Source organism: Lissotriton vulgaris, chromosome 5, assembly GCF_964263255.1.
Source record: "Lissotriton vulgaris chromosome 5, aLisVul1.2, whole genome shotgun sequence".
NCBI lineage: Eukaryota > Metazoa > Chordata > Amphibia > Caudata > Salamandridae > Lissotriton > Lissotriton vulgaris.
In genome coordinates, this window is record NC_141693.1 from 937,622,246 (window position 1) to 937,641,953 (window position 19,708).

A 19,708-nucleotide genomic window follows, 5' to 3' on the forward strand; every position below is an offset into this window, starting at 1 on the left:
CCACGCATCTCTCCCTTCCCTGCACACATCTAGCAATAGTTACTCGGGAAATTAGCCGCCACTCACTTTGCTTTCTACCATATTTGCAGACATTTTCCATCATAGAAAAAGCTTGGTTTAATCACCTACATGCAAGGGAGCGGGCTGTTTCGTGAAGAGTGGCAAGGGCAGAAATATCTGGAATTGCAGTGCAAGTTTCAGGCATTCTGCAAAGCACAACACATCCTGGCCTTTTAGACTCACTCTGTGTGACTTCCAATCACTGACGATCTTTGTGTCACTGAACAGCTTTTCAAAGATCTATGCTTTTTTTCCTTGTGGCAGTGGTTCCCAAACGTTTGTGGCCCATGGCTCCCTTGACCTACTTGGCAGTTTTACCGGTGCGCGGGATGTAAGCCCGACCTCGGGAGTACTTTCTGTTGTCTTCCTTAAATCCTTAGTACATCTAGCCCTAAACTTCAGCTTTAGAAATGGCATGTACTTAATTTATGCATCTATGCAAAGTAAAGACAATGAAGGGCTCATTAAGTGTAAACTGGAGACAGATTAAAGCGGTTATAAATTCCCTCATTTAAACATTTTAACATTTTTACTGGCAGCTTGTGAGAAATTGATTGTGTTGCAGGGTGACAGCGCCTAACTAAGGAAAAACACTCCCACTTAATGCCTGAAAGGCACTTCAGAATTGTATGAGTAATGCCCGAGGAGACGGCACCAAATATGGCAACCAAATATAATGAATGCACACAAATGTTCCTAGATGCCCTTTCAAAATATCCTCCGGTGGCAGGTATAATACAGCCTCCCAGAAACTAATCTGACAGTGTGCTCAGGTGCAGTGGACCATCCAAGTGTCCTGCCTGAAGCGGCAGGGTGCAGAGTCGGGGATCTCTCAATGTTTTATTCCACGGCTCCCCCTCCCCCCGCCCCTCCCCTCCTTTGCTTTACAAGTGTGAGTTCACACAGCGCTCTGCCCACCCATCCTCCCAGAGAGCCACACACTGCAGCCGGGACTGCTCCTCCGATGCAGGGGCCTTTTGTTTTTGTGTTTGAGGAAACACACAAATAAAAGGCCCCTGCATCGGAGGAGCAGGGGCGCCAGTGTAGGGGTGGTAAACAGATAGCAGGGCTGCCGATGTGCATATATTTTTAGGATGACGCGCACAGTCAGTGTTTTATTTTAGTCATAAATTAAACCAAGAAAACTAACACAGATGGGTCTTGGTTTACAACTTTGCAAACAGTTTAATACCCGTGGGCCTTTAATGCCTGCATGGCAAAGGATGGGTTGGTGGCTCGGAGATTTTGCGAGGCGAATTGTAAACTTGGCATTCAAAATGCAATTACAACTTCAGTTTCCTGCTACGAACAGACAGAGAGGAGAGATCACAACATGCAGGCAGGGGAAAAGCAGTGATGGACAAGGAGCAGATATAACAGCACGGAGACAAATCATCCCAGAAACTTTCACATTTACATGAAAGTGTGCATCGAGGGCACGGCACAACAAGGCTTACAAGCCCTTATTTACCGAGTTCGTTCTGAAGAGGGTTCAACGAGGCGAGGCACGGCACGGGGTGGCGGGCAGGAACAACGCTCCGAACTGAGCAGAGTAATGGGAAGACTATGCATCGAATCGCACATAGACGCGTGCGTACGTACGCACGTAGGACAGTGCGCTCTTGGGCCAAACTATTTGGCCAAACTATTTTTTAAGTGCCATTTCAACCCCCAGCCCCCCTCTGCAAGTTTCTGCAGCTCCAATTTCCCACAATGGTGAATGGTGGCGCGGCGCCCCGGGCTGCTCATCGTGGCGCACTGGGGTGCCGCGGCGCACAGTTTGGGAAGCACTGCCTTGTGGCCTCGAGTGATAATGTGAAAACATTAGGCAAACCTACAAGTACCAGAATGCAAAGAGCACAATCAGGACTAGCTAATCATGCTGACATGAGACCTCTGAAAGCTAATCCCTGCAAAAGACTGAACTCTGTAAAATCACTTGTTGGTGACCTTCGTGTTACGTTATTGCATGGCACATATTAACACGTCAAAAATGCACAGCACAGTAGAGATCATATGTTGTTCGTGTCAGACCAGAGTTGCTCATCTAGTCGTATTTTACTCCCTGGCATTCGGGGACTTGAAGTCTTGCACTTGTGACTGAAAACAAAACTACAAATATCAGATGAGCCAAATCTGCTAAAGGATCTTTCATGCTTTTGGGATGAGTGTGCCGTTGTAAGATGCTTTAAGAGCAGGGACGCAGTGGGAGGGGGGACGGGCTCACGGACAGCGGGAGGGGGGACGGGCACACGGACAGCGGGAGGGGGGCGGGCAGGCACACGGACAGTGGGAGGGGGGCGTGTGAACGGTCTCATGGACAGCGGGAGGGGGGGCGGGTTAACGGGCACACAGACAGCGGGAGGGGGGGCAAGTGGGCACACGGACAGCCGGAGGGGGGCGGACGGGCACACGGACAGCGGGAGGGGGGCGGGTTAACGGCACACGGACAGCGGGAGGGGGGTCAGGAAACAGCCAGCGGGACAGGGAACAAGACAAACAATGAACACAAACATCGGGGGAAAGAAAAAAAGTACACGCCCACAGTGGCCACGTCTTTATGACGTTGCGGAGAGGGAAAGAATCGGCGGAACGCCCACCAATCGCCTCGGGAAATGACGGACAGTTCTCTCTTTCAATGGCTAGCCTCCATTTGTGGAGCTAGCCAATGGAAGAGAGAGGCGGAACGCAGGCCACACTGTTGTAACATTAGATTTTGCTTGCGCCGAAAAGCTGCGCTGTGCGCAGCTTTCGACGAGGCGAATCCTAAAAAGATGCAGGCTAATCCATCAGACCCTGCCAACTATAGACCCATCTCCCTTCTCCCGGCCTTTTCTTAAATCTTGGAGAAACATGTTAATCAGCAGCTAACTTCCTTTCTCGAAATTAACTTCCTACTTCATCCAAGCCAGTCTGGTTTTCCAACTAATCATAGTACGGAAACTGCCCTTATGGAGGTAGCTGACTCCATTCAGCTGAGCCTGGAGGTAGGTGAGAGAGTGCTGTTGGTTTTGTTAGACCTATTGGCCGCTTTCAATAAGGTCTCACGCCATATGCTCCTGTCTTAGCTCGATTTCTTCTTGATTGGCATCAGGGATCAGGCCTGGAAATGGATAGCATCCTTCCTTGAGGGGAGGGGGCAAGAGGTCTGGTGCAATCACTACTCTGCCGCTTCACGCTGGTTTAAGACAGGGGTCCCGCAGGGTTTGGCTATGATTCCGACCCTTTTTAACATCTACCTCACACCCCTTGCCACGCTGGCAGAATCGCTGGGGGCTATAATTGTGTCATACCCTGATGACACGCAACTGTTGTTAACATGGAGAACAACGAGCTATGTCCTGGGTTGTCTATCAGTGCCTGCCTTTCAGCAGTTTTTGGGTGGCTGGCTGCGAATCAGCTGAAATGTAACACAGGGAAGACAGAGTCACTCTTCTTCAGCAGGGGCGCTGAGACACCGCTGCAAGTCTTCTGGCCTGCGGACGCACCAGCCCCCATGGCGAACAACAACTCAGCAGTGAAAAATATGGGGTTCATAATGGACAGCAAGCTGCTTTTCAACGCCCAAGTCAATCCGGTGTTAATGCACCGTTTTTTTACGGCTACGTATCTTGTGGAAATGTATATTTTTCCTTTCGAGAGCTGCCAGACAACAGGTGATTCAAGCCTTGATTATATCCCAGTTGGACTATGGGAATGGTCTCTATCTTGGCATGCCTAGCCCTCTGCTGGACAGTCTTCAACTTGTCCAGAATGCAGCTGCCCGAACCATATTTGAGCTTCCCCTGAATGTGCATGTGTCCCACCTTCTGAGGAGTCTTCATTGGCTCCCAGTAAGGAAGAGTAATCTTCAAGACCTTACTTGTTACACAGAAAGCCCTGTAGGGGACCGGACCAGAGTATACCTCAAACGAAAAATTGCATTGTATACCCCATGAAGAAATCTACGTTCCTCTGACCTGCTGCTAGCTAACACCCCCCAAGTTAGAAAGTCGAGGACAGGGTGCAAGGCTCTCTCTTTCCTTGGTCCTGCCTTCTGGAACAAAATGCCCATTCACTTAAGAAACTTTGAATCAACATCTCTGTTTCAAAAGAAGCTGAAAACCTGGCTCTACTTTTGCCAATAATCTTGTCCTCCCCGCTGCTCCCCTTTCAGCCTTTGGCGGCAGGACACTCTTTTGAGTAACAGTGCGCTCAACAAATACCCCTACATAGACATAGACATAGACTAAGGGTCACATACTTGGGGGCAGATTTACAAGCCCCTTGCGCCTCTTATATGCCGTCGTTGCGTCACTTTTGTGACCCAGCGACGGCGCAAAACCAGCGCCATGCTGCGGTGCATTTACAACGTGACGCATCTGGGAGATGCGTCACGTTGTAAAGCTCTGTGCCAGAAGTAGGCGTTCCTGCGCAACGAGGGGAGTTCCGTCGCAGGAACGCCTCCTAAAAGTGGCTGAGTGAAATCTACAAGATTTAACTCAGTCACTTTTAAGCCCATGCTGTGTAAAAACCCTGCACCTGCTTGCGACACAACTCCAGCAATGCGCCGCCTTTACGGCACAGATGCGTCACGCATCTGTCCGTTTTTGCCCCATGGTGCGCCACATTGTAACCTGTGACGCACAATAACTGGCACATCCCTGCTGATATTCAGGGATGCACCATTTATTGTAAATCTGCCCCTCTGTGCTTATGAAGGTCCGATTGATTTAGACAGACCTGTGCAATAGTTCTAGAATGTTTTATTCCCACTCTGGGCACATTTTGATTTTAAAGACAGACGCAGTGGCATACTTGATGTTCGGGCTAGCGTACTTCTGGGGATCTGGCTCTGTCATATGCAATTAAAGTAGATATTGAAACAGGTCCGTATCATGGCCAATATTTATGCCCTTTTCAATAATGCCAAAAACACTGATTAATTTCTAAACAATTAATATTACAAACGTTAAGTAATACATGTCAGCGATTTAATTCCTGTTACTATTTCAATTGTTTTACTTAATTTTGCATTTATTAAGAGTTGTAGCTAGTTTTATCATGTGTCAGTTTTTCATGCAACTTATTACTCTTGTTTAGTGCATACTTTGAACCGAGTCACACCAGGTGTTTATGACGGACTATGATTGAGAGTTCTGGCGCTGAGGCTGAAGTCAGTACAACTTTTTGGAAGTGCCAAGTGTCAGTGGATTGGGCTCTCTGCAGAGCATACAGAACAATGATCACTTATTCCAGTTTCAATTGAAATTCTGTGTGAATGTGTGTGATGAGGGTATACAGTTGTCAAAATATTGACAAGTTGAACGTAAAAGAAAATAAAGTGCTTACATGTGAGTGAGTGCAGTTTATTTTTGAGGGCCGGGAGGTGAAGGAGATGAATGGAAGTGTGTTCAGAGAGTGAAAAGAGGGTGCTGAAGAGGGAAGAGATGAGGTTTAAGACATGCTGAGAGGCAAGATGTGGAAAGAAAAAGGGTGGAAATGTCTAATATAAATAAAGGGCAAATAGCTGAAGACAAATACTCCTTCCACAGGCGTCCATAATATTTAATTCAGTCTCACATTCAGGTTTGAAACATTTTCAATGTTAATTATTTGCACAAAATAATTGTTGTTACTCATTTATAATAAACAGCTAACTACCACTGATAAAGAGAACAGTCCTGGCAGGTTGGATGCAATTACAGAAAGCTCAGATAGAAACCAAAATACTGGTTGAGTGGCAATCTATGGGAATCACTGAAATTTAGTTTACATGTTTAAGCCACGCTCCTTTTAGAGAGCCCCACTTTTTTCAGCCTACTTTAAAGCCCTGTCTGCACATATTTCTCTATGATGATTGCAGCCTTCAACTGTGGGTGGTTCCCCAGCCTGTTTAGAGCATTTTGCATGCAAGCAAGACACTGGGCAAGCACACTTTAAAGGACCTGAAGTTAATGCACTGCACAATTTGCACACTACAGTAACTGTGGAACATATAAATGAAGTAAGATATGGGTCAGTTTTTAATGTGTTTAAATATTTCAAGACTATGGGCCTTTTTACGATGGTGGTCGGTTGGACGACTGACCCCATCGCAACAGGCAGGAGACCACCCGACAATGTCACAGTGACAGTTGGGGTTATTGAGTGGTGAGATGTCAGCTGCTCGCTCGAACTCAGAATAATAATCATTGGTCAAGAAAACAATAGCAGAAAGCTAAGCAAGGCATGGTGTATTTCTTGAGGATGAGCTTGGTAATTACAAAAAAGTTAGTTAGTGTGCTTATACTTTGTCCATATTGTCTAAAAAAGATTTACTGCCTTTCTGTCAGAAACCAATTGGGTCAAAGATGAACAGGCAGACACAAGTCTGATGAGTGAATGAAGGATCAAAACTGCCCCCTTCCCACATAAATGTGTGAAAAGCACTGCACATCACTAGCAAAGGCAGATTCCTCCCTCTGGAAATACTCTTCAGTTCAGAAATTGCCATGTTCAAAAGAAATGTACCCACCCTCGGAAAACTAGAAAACCCATTAAGCTCAAGCAACACTGAATCTTCTGAAACTCAATTACATGGAGAAACGTAGGACCTGATTACGAGTCTGCTGGTCATAGGGCCGCCAGACTCGTGGTGGCAGTGGTTCGTCCTTTGCATTACGACTTCAAAAGTCGTTTCGGCAGAGGACCACAGGCGCGCCAGGGAATAGTCATTCCGTGGCGGAACTGCACCAAAATATACCATGCTGAGCAGGACTGGCACAGTCTCGCCCAGCATATTATGAGTTTCACCTCCACCAGCCATTTCATGGAGGAAGCCATGCCATGAAAAGGCTTAAGGTGGAGGAACAAAGTTGCCTCTACAGTGCCCTCATGTCCCCCTGCCATGGGGATAGATTCAAGGGCCACGACATGTGCCCCTCTCTCTGTATTTCCCCAAAGTTCCAGCACAGCATGGAGGTTACCATCCATGACGTGATGGAACATTTTTGCCTGCACCGCCATGGGAAAGGTGAAGGGCCGGTCACCGTACACGAGTACAACTCGTAATACGGCGTGTGCCCTTGCGCTGCTTCAGAACAGCTGGGTTGGTGGAGAGCCAACGCATCTGCGCCAAAGTCGTAATCAGCCCCAAAATAACATGTTAATGAACTGTTGCTCTGAGCCCTAATCAATGCCACAAGAGACCTACTCATTTCAATGCCGGAACCCCACAAAAAAATCACAAAGAACAACTTTTGAATATGATTTCCTTCAGTGCAGCCTAAAACAAAGGTCAAATTCGATGACAACATAACATGTGCACTAACTCTTACAATAAAAATGGAGCCCAATGTACACCTATTCACTCACAGGTGCTGCAATTCAGCCAACCCTCGCTTGAAAGGCTCCTTTCCATTCTGAAAGCAGCTATATAATCAGCCTGGTGATCAGGGAAATGCACGATTCTTCCTCAAAGCTTTGGTTTAGCCATTCAACTATACATTCCAGAGCAATGTCTACCCACAATTTCCTCCACTGTTCCCTTTCTACACATTTCACAATATGTATGGCATTTTGTTGCTCCTCATGATGGTCCTTTGCAGTATGGATAATGACTCCAGATTTGTGCAGTGCTTTGCTGCTTCCTAAAGTTAGGTCTGCACAATAAAAATAAGCTAACTAACAAATAGAACAACATTAGCAAACCCTAGTGGCCATATTTATCAAGGTGTTGTGCTGGTGCGGTGTCACATAAAGTGTCTTTCCATGAAGGATAGATCCAATTGGTGGTACCTATGTGTCCTTTTCTCAAAACGTGTCTCACTTTGCATGTATGTGGTAATGCACTCCAATGGTATCAGTTCCTGGAAGATGGAATGAAACATCAAATAGCCAACAGCATGAGTTGATATAGTGATATTTTTCTAGGTGAAGTCAAAATCGATTTTATATTATTTGTAAGAATAGGTAACGAAAAATCTGCCCTGTCAAGCTAGTCCTTAAAATTGGGTTATTTCATACATTTCCCCAAACATATTGCACCACTTACACCTATATCACCCACCCATAGATATGGACCTACGATGTCTGGTCTCTTGACCAGTACTTAATTTGAGCCAGTGGTTGTTGGTGGGGGCACCAGCACTTATTTTCCCACAATATTTATTTAGCTAGCGCAAAAGAAGGAAGTAACATAGATCAGAAAAACGAAGGGAAAGAAAGATTGCAAAACTGTCACAAAAGTAGATAACAAGATCCTTCTGGAGTGGTATAAAGTGGGAGGGAGTCTTTGGTAGTGGATTTAAGAGATATGAGGTGGTTTTACAATTTGCAGCCTTGGTACTCCACACGTCGACCTTCAATTGCACCAGAGGCTGGCTTCTGAGCAGAGTTTTTTCCACTGGCACTCTTTCTTTCAGAAATTAAGCACTGCCCGTTACACTCCCCTAGAATGGTCCATTTTGGCACCCATAGGTGCCTATCAAAACTCTGGGAAAATATGCACATCTTTCAGATGACCAACATTTAGACTTGACATGTTTTCAGTGAAATCCACACATTGTAATTTTGAGAATGAGGATCCAGGTTTTACATGTACAGATTAAATTTTTTCTGCTTCTTAAGTTACAGTTATATTCAAATTATATTTTCAATGCCAGGCACCTGATTATTTAGCATTCAATGACAATAGAGTTCTAGCTGCAAGTGTTTTGTAGCCGAGCTCTGCATTCGGCGACTTACAAATTCAGAGATGCTGAGTAGCAGAACAGCAAGACATATTTAAGATAATATGGCTTTCAGACGAAGGTGCTTGACAAACATTGACAAGATAAATTGGTTAGACAAACATTTATTAATCACAGCGTACATAAAACAAGAGCTACAAATATCATTGAGACAACATGCATAGTTTTCCTGGAATGATACAGACAAGGGAAACTGAATCTTTCATATAATAAATAACACTATCAAGCACACTTTATAAAAGTCTGTCATATGCCACTGGCTGTAAATTGTGCCGTTTTTGGCCAATAAGAAGAAATACCAATTCATAGATAATCTTCAAAAAACGGTGTAACAAAAAAATATAAACCATAATTTGTTTCAACTACGTTTGTCAAGTTCTAGAACAACAGTTTAGAAAAAAGCTGCAAAGATACTCTGGCAACACTTCCAAAGTGTCACGTTGGTTGAATGATATTTCCGTAGATAGCCAAGAGGACACAGACGGGCTTGTGCATGAGGTCACGTGCTGCTGTGAAGGGATGCTTGTGGAATGTGTGTTACGTAACCTGAACAATGAAACATAATGAAAGGGAGATTGTGTTGAATTGATAAAAACCGGGGGTTAGATTTACTAACATTTTAATTCATAGTTGCACCATTTTTGTGGCTCATCCCCAATGGAAAATGCTAGTAGATATTTACAAAATCACACAAGGTGGAATATGCGCGCCTTGTAAAAAAAAATGTAACGCAATGCAGAGGCTTGCACTACTTTGTGTTACATTTCAATTTGGGTGGTACTCCATGGGTAGAACATGGGCATTTCCATGCAACCGCCAACGGATTTCACGCAATCTCAGATTTACAAATGTTTGTAAACCTGGGATTGCGTGAAATTGCAATGCCTCCCAGAGGATTGCATAAGGAGGAGAAAAATCGTGAGGCATATTACCAACAACTAGCGATAATTATCGCTATGTTGGCTTAGCGGCAATATTTCTATCGCCGTGCTGCGGCGATTTTTATCTCTTAGGAACCTTGCTATTATCAAGGTTTATCTCCTAAGCGATAAAAATCGTCCGAAATGCATGAATATCGCTGAAAAGTCAGCGATATTCATGCATTACCGAGCTAATGCTCTTAGCCATGTTATCCACCTACCATTGGATAACATGGCTAAGAACAGCTCTGGGCAGGTGTTAGCTTTTGGAGATCTTCGCGCTTAGCGCAAAGATCTCCAAAAGTTGGTAATAGGAGATAGCGATGTTAGCGACTGTTTCCGGTCGCTTACATCTTGGCACGCCCACTTTGCATGTCATTAGTGATAAATTTCACTGACATGCAAAGCGGGGTCCAAGATGGTCGCTATCTCCTACTAGCTGTCGCTAACTGGTGTTAGCGACAGCTGGGTAATAGGGAGATAATTTTATCTCCTCTTTCTTGGCTTTTAAAGCCAAAAAGGCGGAGATAAACCCCCTTGATAATATGCCCCCTTCTTTTATTTTCTCTTTCTATGCACACATAGAAAGAGGAAAATGCCTGAAGAGTTTATTTTGGTGCAGAGAAGTATCCCTTTCTGCACAACAAGTATTCTCCTTGCAAAGCAGGCACCATTGAACAGTACCTGCATTGACACTAGGCTGCCTGCAGTGCACCAACACTATAAGAGAGCCGAAATGCTTCATATCTTAGTAGATAGGGGGCATTTCTACTCTCTCCCTTTCATGCTACGCAGCACAGTAAGTTGCCTTGCTACACTACGCTGCGTGAAAGGTTAGTAAATCTGGCCCTGGATGTACAATATAGTCATACATAGTAGAGGCAATTGTTTTATAAAGTTAAAAAATATGTAAAGTATGAACATACATAGTCTGTAAAAGATGTACAAACCATATAGCACTTGAGGTTTACTATGCAAAAGCCTGATTACAATGTTGCCAGCAGCAACACAACATAAAATGCCCTCACGATTGTGTGCATGCATGATTTTTCAGTAGTTTTTTCTTCGTTAAATACACATTTTCAAACAAACAAACCAGCATTCTTTGATATGCATTAACTTAATATCGCTGTGGGTTTCATTTTGCGACATTTTGGGATTTATGATTCTGCACTGTCATAATTACACTTTTAAGCGTCTTTGCTACTGTTGTTTTATTTCAAGCAACAGTGTCCAGCAGGAGAGGAGATAACTACTTATGAGTTAGAGTGCAAAAGATATGGATTCACCTTAAATTAATTTAAGTGATTAAGTGTGGGTTTTCTTGTCTTCTTGCAAAATTTCAAAGAAAACAAAAAAAGACATGCTCATCTAGTGGAGTTCCATCAATCGCAGATGTGAAACAGAAAGGAATAGTTATTGGTGGGCAGGAAGTGGGCAGTAATGTGAATATGTAGCATGCTCTTCCCGTAGCTGATCCTCCCAGCATGTTGAATGGATACACTGCTGTATGTATGGTTTACAAACGGTATATTCCTATGAGAGAGAAGTAATATTAGAACGGCCACCAGGGGGAGCGAATATCTTTTGTGTTGGACGTCTTGGAACATGGTCGTCTGTCTGAGACCCTATAAGAGATGAAACAGAATATAGGTACATATGGTTATTTTTAGGCTGGATTAAAAAGACATTCGAAAGCAGGATAAGGCAGCATTTTTTAGCGCACAGGCTGAGGGCCAGATTTATCGAAGGGCTGTTTCGTTTTTACACCACGCAACAGAGTGTAAAAGTGAAGCAACCTTTAAGATGTGGTTTATCAAGCCACACAAGGCCCTGAGTGGGTTGGTAAGCCCAGAGTAATTCGAGGCAGCACACATCGCAGTGTTGAGTTACTCTGCCCCAGGGAGGTTTTCCATGGGTGATGCATGAGTGTTCCTTTCCCAAATTTACCATAAGTAGAAGACCTGGGAATGCACTAAAACTGCTATGCATCACTAGGTGAGGCGTAAGGAGGAGAAACACGCATTCTGAAGCACACAGAGAAAGAGAAAAATGTCTCAGGGGATTGTTTATGTGCAGAAAGGTGACCCTTTCAGTACAAAGTCAATCCTGCTAACAACGCAGGCAACCTTGCAAGATTGGCGCAAGGCAGCACCTGCGTGCCAGTGGGGGGAAAGGCAGGAATGCATCGTAGAATGGTAAGTACGATGCAATCCTGCCCTTTCCCCATCATGGAGCCCAGGTGAGCACGGTGACTTGTGTACCATGGGTCACCGTGTACCATGTACCGTGTGCTTGTGTACCATGGGTCCTGGGTCAGGTGTACCATGCACAAACCACATTTGATCGCTGTAAAAAAGAACTGTAAAAACAATGAAGCACTGATCAGAGAACGTTTCTTTGAATTTATTGTCATCAGGAGGAACTTCCATCATTACAACATTGAAAATAATGTAACTGCGGTAAAAAGCCTGAACAGAGAATCCCAACACATTTTCTCCTCAACCCTAACCCCAAGCAAAACCTCAGTGTGGTATGTCTAAGAGAGACTCGCCTCTGGGAAGTTCAGCGCTCAGTGCCAACTTGGAAGTCATTGCACTCTGATAATAAAACGAACGTAAAAGGCTAGAGGACAGCGGCAGTTTCACAGTTCAGCTGTGACATATCACTTATGTTGAGGCCCACTGGAATTATGTAATTGTGCGGCTGCAGCGTTTTTTTGCATAAATATAGATGTGCCACATTTTCCATTTAATTCATCCTCTGCCGCATAATCTGCAGATTAAAAAAAATTGGTTCTAGCTCAAGCAGTTCAAAGTTACTGATAACAAAGCAACATGTGTTGCCGTGCAGTGGAAGGCCCAAAACAAAGATTGAATGATCATCTTTCTGTTGTGTGTTGCTATATTTGAGTGTTAAATTGGTACCAATGAGGTGCAAACAATGCCCAGGCGGTGTTAGCAAGTGTAATAATGATGAAATAATGAAGTAATACTATCATAAAATATACTGTATTCCACCACCTAATTTTCCTTTTCTTTCCACGTAATTTACTCAACCCTGCAGCATAATTTGGGGCTCATATGCCACATAATTCCAGGAATCCAGTTTGTATTACACCACTTAGTAGAACCAACAGATTTATCTCATTTATCTTTACAGAGATGATGCCCTAGCTCTCTTAGCCATGGGGTGTTAAAATATATTCTGCTTTTGCCTCATGGAGCAGTGAGAATCAATACATCTCACTAGGCACATCACACCATATGCACCAGCAGTGCCTTTATTGGGTATGCCGACTATGCAGGGACGTGTGCGGCCCTTATCGATTAGGATGAGCAGGCATCACCACCATGGGGAACCTCTATGGAGAGGGCGTATTGTGGCCCTTCCCAACTATGGTTGCTGAGGACGGGGTTTCCCCGGGTCAGTTTCAAAATCATGCCCTCTTGACAGCCGCAATGAGATGCTGGTGGGAAGACAATACGCAGGAACCCCGATGCATCTTATGATGCAATACGTGCATGTTATGGGTAGGGTATGGGACGACACTTGGTGAAGTGGTTCAGAGAGTCAATCAGGGAACATACACTAGCAGATTTAACACAGCTGCAAATCAAGTGGGAGACTGACCGGGGGAGGTCCTACTCGGAGAAAGAATTGTCAGTGGTCCTGGAAAGTCCCAAGCAGGTCCCCAGAAATGCTTGAGTTCGACTGATCCAGTTTTATATTGTCCATAGGGCTTATCTTTCCCCAGACAAGATTAATCGATATTACCATAGACAGGATGCGTGCTGACCGCACTGCCACATGGCGGATGAGGATTCCCTGCATATGCTCTGGGCTTGTTCCGCTTTGCAAGCTTACTGGGAGGGTGTGTTCGGGGCATTGGCCACAAGCACGGACAGGAAAATATTGAAAGCATGGGAGACCTGCATCACAGGCGTCTTCCCCAGAGGCAAAGAACATAAAGCGTTTTGGGTTTCATTGTGGCTAAGCGACTGATCACTTGCCGCTGGAAAGCGGCTGAGCCTCCGTCGACAAAGGCCTGGGGCCTCATTTATGACTTTTTGCCGTAGGGAAGCGCAGCAGGCCTTCCTGCTGCGCTTTCCCTACGGCAAAAGAAAAGGGCAGAAATGCGCCGTATCTATAAGATACGGCGCATTCCTGTCCTTTTCCCCTGCGCCAGCGCGCGATGGGCTGCGTGCGCCAGCGCACGCACCCTTGCACAATGGTGCAAGGGTGCCTGCGTTGCGGGGAAGATTATTTTTGTACAGGAAGGGAAACCTTTCTGTACAGAAATAATCACAAGAGGCTTTTCCTCTTTCTATGTGTGCTGCAGAATGCAGCACACATAGAAAAAGGAAATACGAGGAGAAATAAAGACATTTCTCCCTGGTGCGCCTCCCTTACGCCTCCCCTGGGGAGGCGTAAGCTTTTGGCACTGCTTCAGAGTTACGATTTCTCGTAAATCTGGGGCAGTGTCAAAAGGCCATGGATGTTGCTGGGAACGCCCCCAGCAACACCCATTGCACGCCCCTTTAACGCAGAACACTGCGTTAAAGGGACTAATATTTATCAGGCAGCAGTACGCCACAAAAACTGGCGTACTGCTGCCTGATAAATACCACGCAGGCTTCTGCGCCACGGAACTTCATGAAAAGTGAAGTTCCGATGGCGCAAGGAGCCTCATAAATGAGGCCCCTGGTTCCTCTCCATGCTGAATCGAGCAAAGGTGGAGTCAGTCTCTCTGGTTTGAGAGGACACAATGGGATTGAGTAAATATCCTATCTCCGCTGCATGGAACACTATGCTGTGCGTACTACATGTGTTACAGCAAACAAATGATGGACAGAATGCTGACAATGCAAACATTCTCAGCCAGTCAAAAGATCTGGGTTAAATCCATCGTTCTTTTGCCCACTACGCCACCCCAGTTTGGACCCAGCCATATGCAAATCAGTCTTGACCCTGTGCCCCATGGGAACAGCCCAGACCAAACTGCCAGGCCAGGTCCTCCCTGGACCGGAAACAAGCATCCTGAGACCAGTTTCAGGGTATGCACCCTTCTTCAGCCAGGCTAGCTTGAATACAGTGGCACAATGAGCCCCACTTAGGGTGAAAAGTGTTACAGCAAACAAATGATGGACGGAATGCTGACAATGCAAACATTCTCCCCCAGTCAAAAGATCGGGGTTAAATCCATTGTTCTTTTGCCCACTACGCCACCCCATTTTGGACCCAGCCATATGCAAATCAGTCTTGACCCTTGTGTTTGCTTTGTTCGCGCTAAGTTGGCAGGGTATGCCCAGACGTGGGTCCCTTGCTCACTTTGCCATTGGATTCAAGCTAGCCTGGCTGATGAAGGGTGTTACCCAGAAACCAGTCCCAGGATGATTGTTTCCGATTTGGGAAGACCTGGCTTGGCAGTTTGGGCCGGACTGTTCCTATGAGGCACAGGGTCAAGTCTGATTTGCATATGGCTGGGTCTGAACTGAGGTGGCAAAGTAAGCTACAGAATGATGACGGATTCAACCCAGATCTGTGACTGGAGGTGAGTATCTGAAAAGTTTCAGCACTCCGTCCATCATCTCCTTGTGTGTGCATACTACATGGGCTGTTGCTACCGGATGACCAAACAGAGATTCCCACAACAGATACGTAGAGTGGTTTCTTTGGTTGGGTCCGTGACTTGTGCTTCAAATTACTGCATGGTCGGAGTCCCTCCCGCCCCCACACTGGACAGTCATTTCTTCTCAATATTAGGATGTGCATCTATAGGATGATTGTTGAGACCCCCTTTGGGTTCACCAGGATATGAACTGCCCTCCACACCTCTACGCGGCCCTATTTCCCTTCCCACCCCTTTCCTGATAGTTTTTTTCCCCCCAGGTTAGGGGTTCATTTTATATACAATTGTTTGGCGTGCTAATTGGATCAATGTGCATTGGCGGAGTGAAGCCATAAGCACCAAATCTTTGTGATAGAAGAGTATTGTTTAGTTCTACTCTTATTGTATTATAATATGATGGATCATTATGCAGAAAGGTGGTTGGAGGTCATATGATGGATGAGATATGTCATGTGTAAAGCTTGGACATGCACATTTAACAGCAGTAACTATGCTAATGTACAGCTAATTTGTGATTTGTGCACGCTATTTACCTACTGGCTTTGAATGGTGTTTTCTAAGATGATGTACCACTCTCATACTGTCTCAGACCTACAAAGAGTGGTGACCTTGGTGGAGCTTCCCCTGGACAATCTCCCCAAAGATTTGCAATTGAGGACCAAGAGCTTCCCTGAAAAGAGATAGAGAATGACTCACCGGTATGGACAGGGCAGAAGCTCCTGAACAGGGATAGATCAGTATAACCCATCTGACTGACAACATGATTGCATCCGAGGCCCTATAGCCGGCAACATGGACAACTGGTGTATTGTAAATAGTGGCCCAGGGGGTCAAGAAAGGCTTTGATGATGTCACGGTCTGGAGCCTCCTGCCCCAGGGCTGATGGTGGGCCCACTACTCAAGGCCTGACCTAGGCCCTTTACCAGCAGTACTATACACTTGTGTGCAAGAACATAGAGCTGCCGAAACGGCCACCCAGTGGAGTGAAGAAATTGGCCCTGGTGATCAAGATGGGCTTTTACACTTTATCCACCTGGAGACCGCAGGGAACTTTGGGGAAGATTACTCCCTCCCCTTACGGCATATGGTGCTGATACTCAGGTTGTGAACACATGCGATTTATACAAATGAATCACTAAATGGGTTTGCCGTGGATGGTGGGAGGTCAAATTACCCTTTCAGTTGAGCTAGTTATGACTGGAATGTTCCTGCTCCAACTGGTTGTAGTGGCCCATACAGGACGTGAGTCTCTCTACCCCAGATTGTGGGAATCTGGGGGCACATGTTGTTACCCAGCAATCCTTGAAGAAGATTCTCTTCCTCCTCCATGTTCCATTGGTTTGGTTGAATGTTTTATCCTTTGGTTTAATGACATGAGGAGGGAGGGAGGGACTAATACAGTGTCCATTACACTACTACATGCACAAGTGGAGAAAGCTTGACGCACACGGACCTTCCTCTTGCATAGCATGATAATCTAGATAGTCTTGCTTAATGTTAGAGGTCTCAACTCATCTAAGAAACAGGGTGTCATTTGGTGTACACTTCGTAATAACTACCCTGCCATTATTTGTCTTCAGGAGACACACCTCCTGTGGTGAAAGCTTAGACATCCAGCATTTCGAGTCCCATATCACGCTGCAGGCCCCACAAAAATACAGAGAGTAGCAACCATAATACAACGCATCATCCCCTGATGAAGTAGAGAACTAAAACCAATAATAATAGGAGATATATCATGCTTGTAGGAACCTTGGAGGGGTGACCGATCACACTTTCTATTATCTATACCCCAAAAACAACACAAGACTCCTTTCTTCTAGACTTCCTGGAGGTGCTGGAAGAATGGGCGGAGGTAGAGAATATTCTTATGGGAGACTTTAACATGGTCTGTGATACTCCCAGGGGCAGGCAGGGAGGAAGTGGGACACACACACAGGAGGCTTCTCTAAGCCATTGAAGAAGTGCTTTTGTGACCTAGGTCTCCAAGATGCCTGGCGAAAGAAACACACAGCGGCACCTGGCTTCACATTCTACTAACACATCCACCAGACTCATTCTCATATTGATTATATATTTTTGAGCAACCCCTTGTGGGCTGCTCAGTGAGGTGGAGAGAGGTCTTATGGCTTTTTAGGATCTTGGTAAGACCAGACATATAACAATGGATGCCCCCAGGACGTGGCGATTCCATCTCCCTCTGCTTATAGACACTTCTACTTTGCAAGAAACTGGCCCCCATATTGACGAATACTTTGAGCTTAGTGAAGGGGGAGAGATCACCATCCCAAGAGTCCGCAGTGCCTTTAAAGCAGGCAATCAGGGCCATTTTAATGCAGCAGAGCCTGCTAGACTCAGTAAGCTAGAGACTCTGCAGCTGAAGACTGAGGGTCAGAGATTGGAAGAGGAAAGACTACAGCATCCCTATTCCCTCACCACCCATGCTCATTTAATAGCCAGTGGACAACTACGTATGCACTATATGAATAAAGCAGAACTCTTGTTGCTCTAGTCATATTTTGGAGGGACAAGTAACAAACTCAACTGGTGTGTGTCCTATGCAGCAAATGATAAATTAAATATATTAAGGAAATACCTGAGACTATGGGGCCAGATTGATAGACGAAGCAGGGAAGGCAGACACATTTTGTCGCTTTTATGATACTTTTTACTGGAAAACCCCCTCCGTCGCTAAATAGAGGTGGGACTTCCTGGAGCAGATTAAGCTTCCAAAGCTCACGTACATCCAGAGGAATTTCCTAGAAGATCCCATCTCCCTGGATGAAGTCTGTTTAGCCATCAAATCCCTGAAATCCAACAATGCTGTGGAGCCTAAAGGCGTAAAGGCTCAGTTTTTCAAAAACTATTAGCCTAAACTGATTCCAAAGCTCATAATGCTGTTCAACTACTGTGCTATGTCAGTGACGGTCACACTGATCATGGGAAATACTGTGGTAACGGACTTTCCGAAACCTGACAAAAAGTTCCATCCTGATGCAACTTCTAACAACCAATAACCCTCCTTAATGATGATGCTAAAACTTTCCCAAAAATATTAGCCACACACCTCAATAAAGTGTTTCCCAGTTTGGCACACCAAGATCAGAATGGATTCTCCCAGGACCAACAAACGCGACCTAATATTCAGTCATTCACCTGATTGTGAAGGCCTCCCTTAACCAAATCCCAGTGATTATTTTGTCGTGTGACACAGAGAACCCATCAACAGAGTAGTCTGGGCTTTCCTGAACCTTACTTTACAGAGGATGGGCCTGGATCCCAAATTTCATAAAGATGTTCTTTGCGAGTAATGCCTACCCTACAACTAGAGTTACTCTAAATGGTCACCTCTAGTCAGTCTCCTCACGCTCCAGGGGCACAAGGCAGGGATGGCCCCTGTCACACTTGCTATCTGCTCTTTTAATTAAACCCTTGGACTGTCTGGTCTCGCAATCACAAGATGTGATTGGGATACTGTTCAGACCACTCAAATTGAATATCTCTATATATGCTGTCAATATCATTCTAATGCTAGGTTCCCCCAAAACATCTGTACCCACTGTAAAGCATCTGCATTAGGATTATGAGAAATCTTATGGATACAAGATGCATTTTGAAAAATCAGAAGTGCTAAAGTTGACATTAGACAGAGAGAAGCAGGCAGACCTTGCATTGCACATGTCCTTCCACTGGGCTAAACCTGCATTAAATATTTTGGTGTATGCCTTACAGGAACTGTTGATGATGGCTTACTGCTCCCCCGATGATGGCAATCATGTCAGACATTTGATCCTGGGGAAACCTATTGGGAAGAATTAACGCTGTAAAAGGACATTCTCCCCTGCCTCCTATACCTCTCCACACCTTCCCAATATGGCTTGATTGCCCCACTCTTCAAGAGCATCCAATACTGTCTTATGTTTTTTTTATCGGGAAGGGCTACACATCCGGACTTCCGCTGAAACAAATGACAGAGTCTCAAGAGCTGGGAGGACTGGTGGCCCCCAGTATACCACACAACTATGCTGTGGCTCAGCTACGTGTAATGGCAGAGTTTTCCATGCTGGATTCCGAGAAGAATTGGTGGGGAATGGACCATACAATGACATATTGCCCTTTAAGGGACTGGTGTGGTTGAATAAGCATAGGACACCAGTCAAAGCAAACATGAGCACCCCACTGTTTACCACCTTCAGTACATAGGACATGATTGTAGAGTCATGCGGCCAGGTTACTTACCCATTCCTTTACCTGCCTATCCACTACAGCCCTGCATTAAGCCCTGTGATGGGGGTGGGGGGGCAGGCCTTCCAGGGAGGGAAGGGAAGGAGGGTGCACCATGATTTCAGACATGTACAAGAATGGAGTCCCTAAATCCTTCCTGC

General features: G+C 45.4%; 1 protein-coding gene across 2 annotated transcripts in view; it reads right to left on the minus strand.

Annotated features, from left to right (window-relative positions):
* Positions 1–8,859: 8,859 nt before the first annotated feature.
* Positions 8,860–19,708, minus strand: part of DPYSL4 (dihydropyrimidinase like 4) — a 257,621-nt gene continuing 246,772 nt past the window's right edge. For both annotated transcript variants that reach the window (XM_086922540.1, XM_086922541.1), the window contains exon 14: positions 8,860–11,319. In XM_086922540.1, coding sequence (XP_086778666.1) covers positions 11,228–11,319 — 92 coding nt within the window. In that variant the 3' untranslated portion in view covers positions 8,860–11,227. The remainder of the gene's footprint in view (positions 11,320–19,708) is intronic.